The 17,710-nt window shown below is 43.1% G+C and overlaps 1 protein-coding gene across 3 annotated transcripts in view; it reads right to left on the reverse strand.

Moving 5' to 3' along the window:
• The window catches only part of IGF1R (insulin like growth factor 1 receptor), a 169,471-nt gene that overhangs the window by 34,384 nt on the left and 117,377 nt on the right, over positions 1-17,710 (reverse strand). For all 3 annotated transcript variants that reach the window (XM_063169908.1, XM_063169907.1, XM_063169909.1), the window contains exons 3-6: positions 8,158-8,470; positions 5,547-5,692; positions 3,973-4,117; positions 435-649 (exon numbers count right to left, since the gene is read on the reverse strand). In XM_063169908.1, coding sequence (XP_063025978.1) covers positions 435-649; positions 3,973-4,117; positions 5,547-5,692; positions 8,158-8,470 — 819 coding nt within the window. The remainder of the gene's footprint in view (positions 1-434; positions 650-3,972; positions 4,118-5,546; positions 5,693-8,157; positions 8,471-17,710) is intronic.

The following is a 17,710-nucleotide window of genomic DNA, read 5'->3' on the forward strand; positions in this document are numbered from 1 at the left end:
GCTGCTTCCTTAGCATCAAGAAATAATAAGTATCAGAGAAAGGAAAATCCCTATAATGATGCACAGTTACAAAGGAGACTGAGGAATTGCTCCTTGTTGGATACACCAAACTACTGGATTTCATTTTTCATTTCCCAGGTACGCTCCTATTGTTATCTGCTGCTGTTGTCACAAAAGAATTTGGGAAGACGTCATCTCAGACAAGTGGGTTTTACAGATGAGATAGGGACTGTGTAACAACATCATTTTCCACTCATGTGAAGGTACTTTCACAGCTCCAATTTAAAGCATGAACAAACAGAAGGGCTGAAAGCCTCTGTCAAATCCTAAACTGTAAATATGGCAATGGTCAGCAATACATCATCACGTTGGGTTTGTTCTTGTGACACCCCCCTATGCAGTTGGCACTGAGATTTTTTTGTCTGTTTACTTACAAGAGGCTCTCTCCCCATTGTTCCTTGGATTTATATCTCCTTTGCTCTGTCGTCCCTTGGTTCCTGAAACCTCCTCCATACGGTAAATCTCAGAAACACACAGTTTAGGATTAAATGCAAAGTACATTTTCCCCTCACTGATTGTCAAGTTATGATGGTTCCAGTCCCACAGCTGCTGAAGATTGTGGTTGTCAAGCACATAGAAGGAATAATTCCTAGAAGGGAGTTTTTGAAGAAAAAATAGTTTAATTCACAGCTCAGTCCAACAAAGTACTTTACTACAAGAAAACTTTGAAATACTGGGTTTGCTCCCTCTTACTTTAAACTGGTGTTCAGCAAAGGGCTTTCTTCTCTCCCCTGGAGCAAGTTAACCCTGACTGTTTAGGGGGCAAGGACATGAGGATGACACAGGACTCAAAGGTGACACCACACCATCTCCACCCCACTCCAACGTGTTTTAAGAGTTGTATAGGAGCTGCTATGAGGAATATATAAATTCATGTCCTCTGAACAGCAGGTCTCTACACTGGATTTTCCATTTGGTAGCAAATGGGAAGCAGTAACCTTAGGTACTTTATGGAAGGAAAAGCCTTCTGGAGTTCTGACAATAAAACACAGTCATTAACACAGCTCTTGCTTATGTTTACAAAAGCAACTCAGAGTTTGCATTGTGAGGTTTCCTTGCCTTTCTGTTCTACCTCTTGGCCCAATAAAGATTTCCTACACTGCGCCAAGTACAGCTGCACCTGTACATCAAAACCCAACAGCAAACAGTTGCACTGACTGCACAGGATCCACACTTGAGAGCACAGAACTAAACACAGGCAGCTGTGCTGAGCCCACTCCCTAAGCACAGCCCTGGAATAACATGCACATCCTTTATTTCCACAGATACTGTATACAAAGCTGTATGCAAAAGGCCTATTAAATATTATGAAAGCCCTATTAAATATTATGAAGAAATTCCTGGTACTACTCAATTGGGCTGAATTGGGAAAAAAAGCATACATGCAACAGAAGCAAGATTGTAGGCTCTACATCAGCTGCAAGACAACACCTGCAAGGACACTGATATTTGGGACAGCAGGGACAGGAATGCACCACTGGGAAATGAGATAAAGGTCTGTGTAGCTGATGAACCTAAATCAAGATAACCTACCATGGCAGCATTTATTTTACTCTGCTGGGAAGTTCCTTCATCATTAACTACAGCAACACAAAATCCACTATAAACACAATGAAGCCCATCTTACACTGCTAAGATCTTGTGAACAGAGCTACACTGGGCTTTCTACAAACCCTTCTAACTACAGAGTTTCTGCAGGGAAATGTGGCAAACAAACCACAGGGCTCATAAAAAGCTATCATATTATTCATTTATGGTTTTCCATCAATTATTCCATTTAAAATTTAGCATTACTTCCTCCCTCACCCAATCGGAAACAAAAACTTTGTATTTGGCTCCAATCTGCACAGATTTGCCATTTCTTGTAATGCAGAGCATATTTTCAGAATAATGTGAAAGACAAGTTGTTTTTCTTATTTCCATCTGTCACCTAATTACCCAGGACTTGATTTCTAATGAAGTTGCTATACCTGGTACCACTTCACACAGATGCTGAGAAGAATGTGCTCAGTTAACAAGAGAGCAGAGACATGTTTGTGCTTTCAATGCTTTCTGCCAGCAAAGAACAAGGATGTTGAAGTGCCTGTGGGATTTGACAGACACCACCAAAGCCTGTGTTGATTTCAAAGTACTGCACTTTACTAAAGTTAAGTGTTTTCTTGCCTTGGTTAAAAAGCTAAATATATGAGTTTCTGAAACCTCCATACAAATCCAGCCTCACACCTCAATGTACAAACTACCCAACTCAATGGTGTAGAAAACAGGGGGGAGGTTGTTTGGATTTTATAGGCTGTCCCCCAGTTTGCTGCAGAGGTTGAAACACAACATCAGAGCAGGTCAGTGCCCCAACTGAAACTCCTCCTCAGTCATCATCTCCCCATTTGCTCCTGAAGGCCACACACTGCTCATTTTCCAGTACCCAACCTGGGATGCTCTGGGATGTGCTGCCTGCACACCATCCCTGCACACAGCAGGGAACACACAGACCCCAGCAGAGGATGGAGGGGCCTGGCACAGTCAGCACCAGATGAGGGAACAAAACCCTACAACAGACACTGAGACCCCTCTGGCAGCACATCTCCATCTCAGCTTCCCCACCTGCAAGGAGAAACTTTCTTGCTGTGAAAGCATGTTCTCTACAGACATGGTTTTCAAAAGAGGCAACGAAAACTCTAAATACAAACAAAGCAGATTCCCTCTAAACTTTCCATGATAACCAAGGCAAGCCAACAGCAACTGAATAAGGAACAAAACATCTGCAGTGCTGTTTTGTCAGTCCAGTTCAATAAATAAAAGGACAGTGGCTGTGGGGTCAATCATGAAATGAGCAACAATCATAATGGGCCTTAAATTACCCTCTCCCTCCCCCCTCAAGGCACTGCTGGCACAAACAGCTCTTGTTCCAGCAGCCCACTGCTTTCCAGGTTAAGATCCCACTCTCTGTTGCTCATAGTTCTGCCCAAGTAATTGTTCAGGCTCAGTCCTTCCTTGTCAGGTGCCTACTTCCACCTAAGTATTTTTGGACATGTTATTTAGACTGTGGTAATGCCTAAATTATGCCAGGCATCTTCCAAGCAAAGAGACTGCCCCTGTCCCTTAGTATGTAACTGCAGTCATTTCCTAACACAGGAATTTTAGCACAAGCAACTCTTTGCTATAGATCTGGTTTACCTCCCCACTCAGCCCCATTTTCTCCTTCAAAGCTGCACCTATTTACTTCTCTGTTTGGACCCCCACCACACCTCAGCATCACACACTCTGCAGGGATAAAAACTTTTGCCTTGACAAACTTTTACCATCATAGGAAAACAGGAGTTATGTGCAGCAATAAGTATCACATGGTGAGTAATTATAGAAGCAATATAATCCACAGCAAACATTTCAAGGGATCAACTTTTCCTGACCAGTCTTTTGCATGCTCAGTAGATAATCCATGTAATGCTAACATTTCAGGGAGTTGCAAACAATTGCAACTTGCACTGTATTTCACTTCCAGTTGCACCCCTTGGCCAGTAACGTTCATATTTCCTTTCAGCTCACTTCTTCATAGAACTCTTCTAAAACCCAACAGTAAAGAGCTACAAAGAAATCCAATTGTTTCTGAAGACACTCTTTCCTCAAAAAGAACAAACAAAGCTGCTTTACTGATGTAAAGAATCTACCCAGAAAAATCTAAAGTGAAAAGCAACAGCAAAGGTACCATAAAATACTTGTCATATACTCAATTGAACATGCTGATTAGGACAGCGATGCAAATGAGCAATGCTGTGCAGAGGTGTTCATGAGGAGAAAAACCCTGCATATTAGTGGAAGAGGAGAGTCCATAAATGAAAGTAAATGGGTTTAAGGAGACTTATTCTCCACAGCTTTCTGTGAAAGAGAAATTGCAGTCACAAATATCTGAGCACTTACCCATCCACCTGCTCCTCTCCCAGGATGTACCGCAGGTTCTTCAGGAAAGACAGGGAGACCAAGGCATGGGAATGCCGAATCTTCACATACCCCGTCACTGTCTCTATCAGACCCATAAAATTCTCCAGTTCTGAGGCAATGTTATCTACAGTGAGAAAAAAGATAACCATTATTGTAACAGAATTCACAGCTTTGACTATTCTGAATATTCTGCTTCGTCCAGCAGTAGCTCAGTAAAAGATGATGTCCACACTTGCTGCTTTTGAAAATGAGAGACACTGGTTTTCCTCCCCCAGAACAGCTGCCTGTGCAGCCACATGGTTGAAGGGCAAAATAAAGCCACAGAGTAACAGTGGGAAACCAGTCTTGCTTTTCCATACTGGAACACCTGATTTTTCCATGGGCATTGCCCTCTGAAGCCAGCACGAAATGGTGAGCCAGTGTTCTGGCAGGGATGAAAAGAACCTCGTGTAAATGCACACACCATGAGATGGAATTGCTCTTTGGGTATGGAGCAAAGGTCAGGCAGAAAGCTCCACTGGAAAACAGAGAATGAGACTGAAGATGAAAAGGAGAGGGTATGTTCCTCCTCAGCTACAAAACTGAACCAGTTGATGAAACAGCAAAGATAAAACCATCAGGAAGTCCTCCTGCCATGGAGCGTGTTCCAGATAACTCACTTTTCCATACCAAATAATCAGATGCTCTTTGGCACTCTAAAATAATGTTTAAATAAAATTAAAAAAAACTCCCACATGCTTGCCCCAGCTAACAGGAACATTTCCCCTAAGGGAAGATTGTACCTGGAGCAGTGGGACCACAAATTTAAAAAATCCACCTGCTGCTGTAACTAAACCCTGGAACTTTCATTCAGCATGAGGCAGGGAATCAAACAGATCCCAATCTTTCAATCCTATTCATGAAACTAAAAGGGACCTTCCATAGGGACACACAAGTCCAATAAAAACTAACAGCAATTTTTACTCTGCTTTTAAGAGCTCATCAACTGTCAACACCTCCCTGGATGATGAATCACTGCTCTGACAAATTTAATCCATTGCTTGCTCAAGACATGTGACAGAAGTGGCCAGCTCACTAACGCTGACCATCCAGCAGCAAGCACAGTGTTAGGCTTCATAAGAGCTCTCAGCACTCTAGATTCCCTGTTCTAGCAAAACACCACACCTTGCCTTAAAAAGTGAGGCTCTGCAGTCTTACAATGCCATGTGACAAGTTATTTACCTATCCAGATGCAAGGATTTTCAACTTTTCCACCTTCTTGGCCCTTTATTAGCCCTTTGGAACCACTGCTCATCTAACTGCCTAATCTTGGTTCCTTGTCCTGCCAAAAAACCCTAACAAAAATACCAGCTTTCCCTGGGAGCTGCATACCCATTCCACCCACATGGGGCAGGACAGAGCTGCAGAGGGCCAAATCAAACAGGAGCACTGCTCTGGGCCTGGAAAGCAAACAGCTTGCTGAGTTTTTAATGTTCTTATCATCACGCTGACAACAGAAGGAAAAATGTGAAAAGCAGCCTTATCAGGGTTCCGAGAGAAGGGCGATCACTTACTGCCACGGCGGATGTTGATCAGCAGATTTCCCTTGAGAATTGTGCATCCCTGCAACATTTGTGCTGATGTGACTGAGTCAATGGTCTTTGTTTTCCCATCCTCACAAATTTTGGGGCAAGGCCCCTCACAAGGGCTGCAGAACATGCTGTGAGGAAAGAGGAGGACATAGAAAATTAACAGTGATATACAACTCTGAGTCTACAGACTGCTCCGAGTTGGATTTTGGAAGTTTTTTCCCTCTAAAGCTTTGGCAAGTCCTCCAGGCCAGAATGAAAGCTGTCATGCTTGTTCAGGATACTCTTGCCTGCTGCACTCCAGAGAAGCTGGAGCACTGTACCTCATACAGTGACCCATACCCACAGTCTGACAGCTTCTGGAAGGTTCTGTGGTCCTTCCAAAGTCAAAGGCACTTCATGTAAAACCCAGTGCCCTTACAACTGTGCATTTACTACAACTGAATTATTCCCAGGAACCCCTCCCCTCCGTTTACAAAGGCAGCCTCAGAGTGCAGGGAGGTTTCATGCTAATCCAGGCCAACCTCACAAAATAGGCCAGCCAAGAACTGGAGATGGGAAAATACTGCTCACATTCTTATAAAGTTGTCTATGTCCATGTCCATAAACCAATATTTAAAGCTCTGCACTAGGGAATTCCATGCTCCTGGCCATTTAACTCAGAAAGACAACTGTGGGGACACACAGTCAGGAGGAATGTGGAGAAAGTGAGCAGTCAATTAGTCACTACTTCTTACAGCTTAAGAGGCATTAAAGCAGCAAGTTTAAGGAAACAGAAGATTGTGTCTTGATGCAAGGACAACTAATTGGCAACAGACATTGGGAGAGGAAGGCCAGAAGTCTAAGCAGGTTCAAAATGGGTGATACAGACGGGAACATCAAGAAACACACATCCCCAAACACAGAGAAACCAGACTGCCAGAAGCTGGGAGGCAACACTGAAACACAGCCTCATTTCTCCTTATACTCACAGGCACTCAGAAGCATTTTTAGCAGCCAAACTCAACCAACAAGAACTCAGGGCAGACCAGCCTTTGGCTGCAGGAGCTTTTTAAATGCTCCATGGTTTTTTTCCTACATATTCATCTCAAAGTTGGACACTTCATGTGTGCACAACACAGGCCCTCTGATCACTCTTCCTAGTAAATGTCTTTCCTTACTGAAGGTAATTTTCATTTTCCAATTTATTCTAGCATTTTACTTAGTATTTCACAATTACTTACTCCACCTAGTATCACTTTAGAGAGGAAAAATAAAAATGAAAAGATCCAAATCCAGCTCCTAAGACAAAAACTTCTGCTGACAACACTGATGGACAGAGGCTTACTATTTATTTTTTTTAAAAAGAAAGTGAACCCACTTTCCTCTGAGGCTTAAAGAAACATGTAAATTGATAACAGTTTTCCATGCATAAACCATAACAGAAAGAAGCTCCTTTTCTAAGTAGTAAGCTCCTATTTCAAAATCCTGCTCTTTAACATGCCACAAACCACTAAAAGCGGCAGACACAAGAAAGAGGATTCAACTAAATATACAAAGAATGCTAGAAATGCTTTCCATTTGCAACTATTTGTTAACAGCACCTCTGGGGAACAGAACATCTACTAGCCTTGAGTTACGGCTCCTTTCAATCTCTGCAGAGAGCACAACACCGAGATAAGACAGGATGGCCGCGCACTCCGGCGTAAGCGGCTCAAACAGCTGCTACTACAAGCTCCAGCAGATAACAAAAGCTGCATTTCTCAGGTGAATATCTGGATTTGGGCAAAGGCTGCGTTAAGTTGCTTGTATCCAAATGCCAACTGAAGACTGCCTGGAACAGATGGATGACACGCACACGGAGACACACAACTGCTGCATCACTGCAATCACCTTTCCAGAAAACACAGCAGCCTACAAAGATATCTTTTAGCATAATACTGAAGTACTACAAATTCTAGAACACTGACTATCCTTTACTGAAAGTCTGTGATTTCCAAGGGACAGTAGGCAATGAAGGCTGCTTGTTTAAGCCACTGGAAACTACAAAAATCACAAGCAAACATTGCTCCAATTAAGAAACAGGAGGAGAGTGACACTTGTACAAGAAATTATTCTATGTGATACTGTTGGCTGCTGCATTATTTTTGTCACCATCTACATGATCACTTCCTTCTAAAACACCATTGTTATCTCCTGGAAATAGTGAAAAAAGAGAAATCAAATTAAATACACTGAAGAATACTCATGTCTACAATGCAGGCACACATAAAGCAAATAATATGCAAGGCAAGATAACTCCTGTGGTTTGCTCTGTGTGATAATGGTCATCAGCCATCTCCAACCTTGGGCTTCACTTTTGCCTTGTTACTCTCTACTTGGAGACCTAGCTCTGCATGGCATGACCTCCTCCAGCCCTCTGAAGAACCTGAGCCCACTGAGGCTGCACAGGACCACACACCCCCATCAGGTGGATTCCTCATGGAAAGGTGTAAGTCAGCTTTTATCAGGGAGCTGCGTAATCCCCCACTGAAATTCCTCGCCCCTACCCCAAGTAATCTGCCCTGAAGAGGGAGTGGCAAACCCAGAGAGGACGAGCAGGCAGAGGCTGCGTTACCTTTGGCTCCCGTTGCGGATGAAGCCCGAGGGACACTCGGCCATGCACTCGTCGTTGTGAATCACAAACCTCTCGTACTCGCTGGCGTCCGTGGCGGGGACCTTGGAGCAGAACTCCCTGGTGACGCAGCGCCAGCCCTCGAACTTGTAGGTGTTGGGGGGGCAGGTGGGCAGGCACACGCCCTCGTAGTAGTAGTTGCGGCAGGCCACGCACGCCGTGTTGTTGTCGGGCGCCGTGCAGCTCCCCAGGCACTCGGGGTGGCAACACTCGTTTTGGTCCGTGCAGGCTCGCTTCCCGCACGAGCTGGGGCACACTGCAGGACACAAAGCAAGGCAGCGTGAGCATCACCTGTCGGGGTGGGTGGCACTAGAGAAGGAACTCTGCTCTGTGCAACTCTATGGAGATTCATTCCCTGCACTCTGGAGCATCTCTGAAAAGAAACCAGACCCACTACTGTAAAGAAATTCTGGTTTTCTCAGCTTTAGTTGCCTGAAAATATCTTTTTCTCAGATCAAATTTATGACATGAACCAAGTAAGTAATAAAGAAAACTGCTGAAAGCAAGATCAACATAAGGATAATGGAAACAAGCAGTACTGGAACCTTTTCCATAGCCCTAGTATTATGGACAAATTTTTTTTTGGCATGCTGACTTATTGTCTTTCTAAGCATTTCTTGCCTTTCCTATCTGTACTTCAAATTGGTCTTTTATTGGCAAGAAAACAAGCTTCCTTCAAAACAACTTAATTACACTTGTAGAAGGAAGCACTGCTCTGTGCAGCACACATGGTTGGGCTGACCCCAGTGCAGCATCCCAATGTTGCTTATGTGTGCAAAATGCGGTTTAATAAAGTATCAAATCATCATCCACATCAAATACCAAGGAATTATGGAGCTACTATTTTCCCCTGAAGAGCATAACAGAATTCTGCCTTATCCTCAAATTCTGGGTTCACAGAACAAAATATGAAAGGGAGGGGGGAAAAAAAGGGGTGCAAATTTATGGAGACATTTGTTTTATGTGAAAGCATTTCAGCTTGCAAGACACGAACAAAGAGCAGAATCCTCAGCAGCCGAGCTCACCACTGCTAGATCAAAAGAAGTGGCAGCATTATATTTATGTAACAACAGCATTTTGATTACAGCACTCTATGGCCTTTTAGCCACACGAGCCGTGTGCCAGAGGCTCTGGAAACACACGGATTGCAAATCTGGTTTGCATTAAGTAGCTGTTTGCCACTTTCTAATTTAGCTAAAACACTGTATCACTAACAACGGCAGAAAACTGGATTTCGGTGGTGCCACTACAGAGGGATCCAAGTGAAGCAACACAGACATTTAAACTGAATGATTTCATCAGAAAGCAGAGAATCAGGAATGATTCTCAAGCAGAGAATCCCAAAATGACCACTGAAGCAGCTGATGAAACTCCACACAAGTTCTTCATTGTGATTTATCTCTCAGTTTGCAGCTACGGTGTTGTTTTAATGCAGGACTAAACACCCTAAAATTTTAATGCCCTCCTCTTCCCATAAAGTCCAGGCTCTCCAGTTTTTACAGTCCCATTCAGCAGAACTCCACCATCTTGACACAGGACAAAATGCTCAAGATTGCTATTAAGCAATAATAATAACAACAACAATTCCCCCACAAAAACAAACCAAAACCCATGAAAACCCTCATTGCTCAGAGCTCTGCATCCAGGATGTTGACATCTTACACTGACTTTTGATAATAAAGAGCCATTTTCTGACAGCTTTAAGTAGTGCCCAACTTGAAAAGGACTTGTCAAAATGCCATTGAAGAATATTGCATTTCTTGTCAGAATGATTCTGTATTGACTCTGATTAATTTTAATCACCTTATTTTGAAATAGATGGAGGGGGGAGACTGTGAGAACAAGGTGAGACCATGAGCACTGCTGGTACCTGCTCAGGTACCACAGCTATCACAGCTATCACATGAAAACCAAATTAAGAAAAATTTTGCAGAGCCTGTAAAACTACACAGAGCAGGAATGTAGAGGCAATCACTGCTAAGTAATTCACTGTCTGAAGATGCTGGATGATTTTTTTCTCTTGAAAAGGAAACAAACCATATACACCAAACCCATATACCAAAATAAAACACGTGTGCAGGTGTGTATTCTCTTTTTGACTGTAATCTGCACCAGTGCAAAAGAAATCTGCCCAGATGCCACCTTTCTAAGGCATCAAAAATTGCCTTTCACCTTAAGGTACACAGGACTTGCATCTGGCACTACTAAGGGATTAAATAAAAAAAATAAATCAGTGTGTCTTGCTAGCAGATGGACTGCTGTGCTGAGTGGGTGCCAGAACTCAGATTTCATGTGGTAGCTACATTTCCAGTTCAAAGCCCTACTAAAAAAACACACACACCCCACCCCATGCCTCCACAAAGTTCATTACTGGATGTATTGATTAAATACATGATTTCTTTGTTTTCATCTGAACAATTTGCTGGAAAACAAACCCTGCTGTACTAAGTATTGGGATAAACATAGATTAAGTTTATTTCATTCCTGGGAAAGACTCCTGTATTCCCTTAATGCCTCTGCCATTCATGAGCAGTCTGCTATAAAAACAGGATTCCCTGCATCTCCTGCTAAATCTGCTGACTCTAGTCTATGGAAATATAAATTGGAACACAGAAGGATACACAAGTTCACATGAAAAAGGCAATCAGTGAAACAGGTTTTCAAACTATAGTAATATTTTGATCATTTTAAGTGAACTCTTGAAAACTTTATGAAGATAATTTTTTAAAAGCTCAGCAGCCTCTCTTTTTCCTCAGTCCTATTTTCCGCTTGTTCTTGCTAGCGTTGGCAGAGTTTTCAGCCTGGAGACAATACGGGTATCCTGTTTCTTTGAAGAGGCAGAACAAGAACTTCTGTGTGTGTGTGTAGGACACATTATCAACAACAAAAAAGCCTTATCTGCCTTACACGCAGCTCCCTCAGATATCCCTGTTCTAAAAACCTTACTAAACAACACTGGCTGACCTCACAGTCCAGATCCATCTATCCTCCCCCCATCCTCCCAAACTGTGCTCCTTGGGCTCCCAGATTTGCACCAAAACGCGTAAAACGCAGCTTCCAAATACTCTGGCCAAAAAAGTGCCCTGCAATACACTCAGCAACTTGTTGACTTTATTCTGCAGGAACATTAGAGACACAAACAGGAGCAAACAGCGGGGCTGACATTTGGGGACAGAACTTATCAGCCAGGTACAACAGTGTCTCAGAACATGAAGGCTGATGACGAATACAAAAAAAAAAAAAAATCTCCTGAACAAATCCTTGCTGACAAGCCCAAGGGCAAAAAATGCTTAATTGTCATCACATGGAGATACCAAAATAATGGAAAATTTCAGAGACCTTGGAGGGCAGCCATGGGAGGAGGAAGTCAAAGCAAGATGTGGAGAAGGGCAGACCCTTAAGTACTTTAATAAAGAGATTATGGAGGCCTGACTAGACCAGCATCCATTTACGTTTAGGGAGTGAAAGAGGCGTCAGATCTTCAGAGAAAGACAGTACAAGACTATCAATAGCCACAAATCCAATTTCCCAGAGCAAAACCAACAGAACTTTCACTGTCCATCCATATTCCACCTTCTGATTTCTTCAAATGAGTTTTCCTTGCCAACAAATATTTTCCAAATACTATTAAGATACTGTGATCACTGATAAAAAAGGAAAAAAGGCAAAATTTTTCATCCCAAGATGCCTGTTTACTGAGCAAACCAGATTCAGACCTGCCATACATCAAGGGGACACCTTAAAACTAAATGCAAGAAACATCTTAGAAACACAAGGAGCCCCAAGAGAATCTGACTCAGAGACTCATTATCCTCAATTAAAACCCCCAAGACGCTAAACCAGAACTGCAAACACAAAGCAACGTTTGGAAATCCTCAAACACAGCTCTGGCGGGAAGAAAAAAATAAATTTAAAAACCAAGCAACAAATCATCCGCCTGTATTTACAAGAGTTCCCTCTTGGCCAGGCTGGGGCTGAGGAGGTGGCAGTAAGTTTGTCTGACATCTAATCCCTGCCCGCTATGCGGAGCGCGAGCCGCGCCAGGGCTCGCCGCGAACGCGCCGCGTTGACATCACGGCTATCGCTGGGTTCGGGCAGACAAAGTGTTCTTATCATCTCCACGACGCCATGACTTCAGCGATGCTGGAGCAGAAAAATCAGGTGAATAAACAATCAGTCACAGGGAGTGAAAATGCAGCCAGAGGAGGAAGACTCCTGGCAAGCAGAGGCGCCGGCCTCGGCCAAGGATGGCACCGCGCCAGTCACATGCGGGCGAGCAAAAGGTTGCCAAGTGTGGGATAAATATTTTTTAAAGATTCTTTCTCTCCTTGTAAAAAGATATTTGATCTTTCTTTGGGTTTGTTTTTTTCTTTTTTTTTTGGTATACTCTTTTTGGGTTTTTTAGAGCATCCTTCAGATAAAATAATGTTTCAGAAAAAAAAAAATAGGGGGGAAAAAGCACCTCGTTTTCAGCAGAAACCAGAGGAGGAAGGGAGTGTTTTCTCCTAGCCAATTACTGAAAAAAATTAGCTGTCTAAATTTATCCACAAAGACAGAAAAATACAGTCACTTTTGGAATGTTAATCCTTCTACATGACAGGATTTTAAAAATATTGCATTTTAATGGACTAAACTTTGGTACGGCCTTTCAAACAGCTGACTTCAAATGCTCCAACAGCCTATACAAGACCTGATTTCTTTTGCCCAATATTCTGTGAGAATAGAGAGACTGGAGAGACATTACTCAGAAAATCCAGTTCCAGTGATTCATGGTCAGGGCTGGAATCAAAAAGTACAAAATAAAAGGAAATACACATATTAAACACATGCAGTAGCATGTTCTGATCACAGAAATATGGGTAAAAGTCATCTCCAAGGCACTGAAGAGGCCACTCAGAGCAGCTGTGTAAATCTTTGTATTACCACAGAAACAACCATTAGCAGCTTATCAACAATGGTGTAGTTTTTCTCTTTTCTGTTCCCCAATCTCTAAAACTCATTATCTCATATTCAGTGAAAATTCTGCAGGCAAAAAATGCTGCCATGCTGAACCACTTTCTAACAGTTAAGGCACAAAGTCTGGCGGTTTTTGACATTAACTGCCAGATCTCAAAAGCTCAGTTCAACCCAGCACTGATCTAGGACCTGAAAGAGATCATCTCCTCCTTTTAAACCTCCAGTATGTAGAGTCATGTCCACCAGAAAAATTCTTGGCTATACACAAACTTACACCAAGAGGGCATGAAGTGTATGGCCCACAAGCTATGTCTGACTAGAGATCAGTCATGTGTTTCCATGTTTAAATCCTAGTCACTACCAACCCATTTTTATCCCTGGGACCTTTCCAAGGATCCTGAAATTATTCTGAAGTTGTTCAGGGAATTATTTTCTTCCCATTACACCTGGTCAGCCTCCACACAAAGCTTTTTGGTCTCTTGGTTCTTGGTATTTTTGTTTGTCACAGATGCTGTATATGCCCTGCATGAAGGAGTGGGTGTGATGAAGCATCCAGAACCGCAAAATAACCTCAGTGGATTTGCCCAGCCTGATATCAGGCACAATTTTTTAATAATATGAAAGATTGATCAAGGAATCTGTTCTTGCATTCCTCTCCTCAGGATTTCACAGGTGAAAAACAATACACAGCCAGTTGTGCAGCAGTTGGAGCCAACTGCTCGGATGGAAGCAGTAGATGGAACATGCAGATGATTCTGGAGCAAAGGAAGTGGAAGAAAGGAGTGGGAGACAGGTTAGGAGAGGAAGGTCCAGAACCACCCAGCACCTGGAAACTCTTAAGATTCCACCAGATGCAATGTGGTTTATAAAGGAGAAAGGAAACATTCATCATTCAAAGAGCATATTCCAGTTGGATACACTAGAGTTTGATGACCCCACACATCTCTCTTTTGGCCACCTCTCACTCATTCCTTACCCTAGAAGTTATACCAAAACAGCTTCCAGGCTTCCCAGCTGTGATACAAAACAACATGTGTGCCAGATCTGTTTTGCTCAGAGCTGAGGACTTGGGGACACTCTTTGGCACCACAAAGCTCCCATATCCCTTCAGCTTTCTGCAAATGAAGCAATCAACCCTGCTAAATGCTCCAGCAGCCTTACAGGAACTCCCATCACACCAAAATGAGAGCAAATGGAAACCTGAGTGAAGAAAACAACCACCTTATCCCACAGTCAACAGGAACCCATGGACAGCACAGGTAGCGTGTGTCTGCTCCCAAATGCGTAAGGAAGGTGCAAACAAACACGAGTTATTGACAAACGCAGGCAGCACAAATTGCATTCTCTTTCAAAACAGTTTATGTTGCCCAGCACAGCCCAGACTGGCATCATTGCAGCTGGCACTCAGGAGAATGAGGAAAAAAACAAGTCCATTTAGTCCCTTCCACGCCAGTATGAATTCAGCACATAAACAAACCCCACGGAGGCAGATACACAACCATCTCTGGGGACCTGGGGCCAGTTGAACTCTATCTTCAACACTGGGTAAACAAACTGGCTGGGACTGTTTTACCATCAGTATTGCACTGTTCCAGAAACATTTCCCCTACGCACAAGGAAATTTCCCACTGGAAGACGCAAATCACAACAGTAACGTTGACCAGAGTGGGGATGAAGGCAGGAACACGAGGGTCCCCCCATGGTGGTGAAAGCTGCTCCCCATCCACTGCCATCCCCCACCACTCACTGTCACAGATTTGTCCACATTCCTAAAGGGACAACTCAAGTTCCTGAACTCTGCAGTGACAGATAAGGAAAGCAAAGTGCTGATGAGGAACAGCTCTGAGGCAAATTATTTTTCTTTTTGCTGCAGATTACGAGCGATATATTGGGGTTTTACTTGTTCTTGCTTAAAGCTAGATTTAATCTGCCTGTCTTCCAAATGCTGCAAGTGTAAGGCAATAAGCTTTACAGGATTTAATTAATATACTGCAAGCAAGGAGGGCTGGTCAGCCATCTCCTGGCAAAAGCCCAGCTGGAGGAGGACTACTATTCACATTCCAGATTTATTCTGAAGGAGGAAGACAGGCTGATAACATTATCACACTGGCCTAAATTATGTAGTTCTCTTAATGCCGAAGGATCACGGCAGTTTAATCCAGGGCAAACAAGAGTCACTGGTTCCGAGGGATTCAGCTCCTGCTCCATTTCAGGAATGCCCTTTTGCTTTCATGCCTTACACCCATCAAGAGCTTAACCATTCTGGCACCAGCAACGAAACAGAATGTTCGTCTTGGAGGCTGAATCAACACTGCTCCAGCCAAAGGCTAATTACACTAAAATTGAAGGGGAAAAAAAGCTTCTTCAGGAAAACGGTTCATAACACACACAGTGGGGTAAACCTAGAAAGTTTTTGTTCATCTCCAACTCAGACGACAATTCCAAATAACAATACCTGTCAAGTTCTAAACATTAGAAAGATGCAAATTCAAGGAAAAAGTCAGAAAAAACAAAAACATTCAAACTGCTTTACTACAGAGCAAGATTTTTCAAGCTGTTCACCTGTCAGTGAGATAAGCCACTAAAACCAGGATTAAGATCCAGATGTTCAGGAGCCTGAGAAAAGAGCAGGATGATACTGGAAGGGCAAAACAAGCTGCAAGAATGCTGATGGTTTGCAAAGTTATCAGAGAGACCTGGTGCATTTGTTTTAAATAAAAAACTACTAAATCTGCAAGTATGACATCCCTTATGATATTTGTACATTGCAAGTGAAAGGCACCCTGCTAACAACAGCCAACAAAGCTCCAAACAATATTAAGGCAATTATGCTAAAACGATCAAATAAAGTATTTCCTTCAGGATTTCCAGACATACAAGAGTGTAAGCAAATCTGACAGTAGCTGAAGATTGTGCTCTAGAGATCCACAACAACTAAAGGGTGAGCTCTTTCCTTGGCTTTAATAACCATGGAATATATTTTTCATTCTAAAACTTCCTCTATTATAAACGCAGAGGGAATACAGAAAGCTCCAGAATTTCTAAGACCTAAAAGCAGACAGGAAGATTGTGCATGAATCCATTTCTTAATGTATTTTAACAAATTTTCAGGCAACACTGACAGTGGGAAGGATACAGCTGACTTTAATGCTGCATTAGAATTACTTCCCTCTCACACCACAACCATGGATGAAGCATTTTAGAGGGAAATGGGAAAGTGTTATCATTTCAGACTTGATGCAAATTGCTTTAATAATCTCTAAATCACCCTGAACTATCTGGATCTAAACTTTCAAGTCCACCCTCCATGGTTTGATCTGCAAACAGAACTGCTGCAACAGTTGGCTGTTTGCTGACAGGTTCCTGACAGCTCTGTGTGTGCACAGAAAAGTCAGTGCTGGACTGCAGAACCTGCTTTGGGAAGTGCAAGGATGCTCCCAGTCCATTGTGGCACTGGACACGACAAACCCAAAGTGAAATGCTGCAAGATCAGCAGCTCTGAATCCTCAGGCAGCTCAAGCCAAGCAAAGGACTCAAACACCTCAGTCAGAAGGCACTGGGAAAAAAGGAAAAAGTGCCTTGGGTCAGCAAGGAGCACGGATGGAACAGCAGCAGCTGGGAGTGCTCAGTGCTTCCTGCTAACCCAAGCGAGGGATGACAGTGTCATCCTGCCTCACTATCTTTAAAAACCTCCTCCGTTGTGAGACTGAACTATTTTGGTTCTCCCAACAGCTTGACAAATAAACTGTTTGCCTGTGACATCCCCCAGAAAGTGCAGGCGCACAGGATGCACTCACGGGACAAACGGCGCGCACAGCCGCGCTCACAGCTCGCACTGCCGCGCCCGAGCTGCCTCTGCCGAGACACTTCCACACGCTTTTGAGGAATTCCTGCTAGCATGACTGGGGAAAAATAATCATGACATTGCTTGGGACTTGCTAAATCCTTCCCTGCAGTAAGGATTTGTGATCAGATTAGGGAGTACCGGAGGTTTATTTATTTATTTATTTGTAGGAAGGACAGCCAAGGTGAGCTGGATCCCTGGATCTGACAGGGGCTCCAGGCTGCAGCAAAGCCAGCTCACAGACACTGCCAGGCTGCTCTGAAGCTGGAGACGGCATCACACAGCACTTATTAAAGAAAAAGAGGGGATTCATGTTTTTGATATTGGCACAAAGTGGGAAGCACGCTGCTTCCCACTCTGTTTTTGCTCGAGTTTGGCACGTTTGAGCTACGCTTTTCTTCTCCGGTACCTTTTTTGTCATCTCAAGTCACATTCACATGAACATATAAATACGCAGATCCTTACGCTCTGTGTATAGCAGATACTTACAAGGATGCTCTCAAAAAAGAATATTCTTTTCACACACTAAAAAAATTATACAGAGTTATTTTAAATTCAGAACTGTTTGTATATTCCTTATAAGTTTATAAAACTCTCACTGTCCTCCCATGACTAACGAAACTGGAATTGAGAGAGTATTCTATATTTATAACTCGTCTGGTTGCTCATGCCTATGGCCCTATTTCCACCCTCCAT

The sequence above is a fragment of the Melospiza melodia genome, chromosome 15 (genome assembly GCF_035770615.1).
Source record: "Melospiza melodia melodia isolate bMelMel2 chromosome 15, bMelMel2.pri, whole genome shotgun sequence".
Lineage (NCBI taxonomy): Eukaryota > Metazoa > Chordata > Aves > Passeriformes > Passerellidae > Melospiza > Melospiza melodia.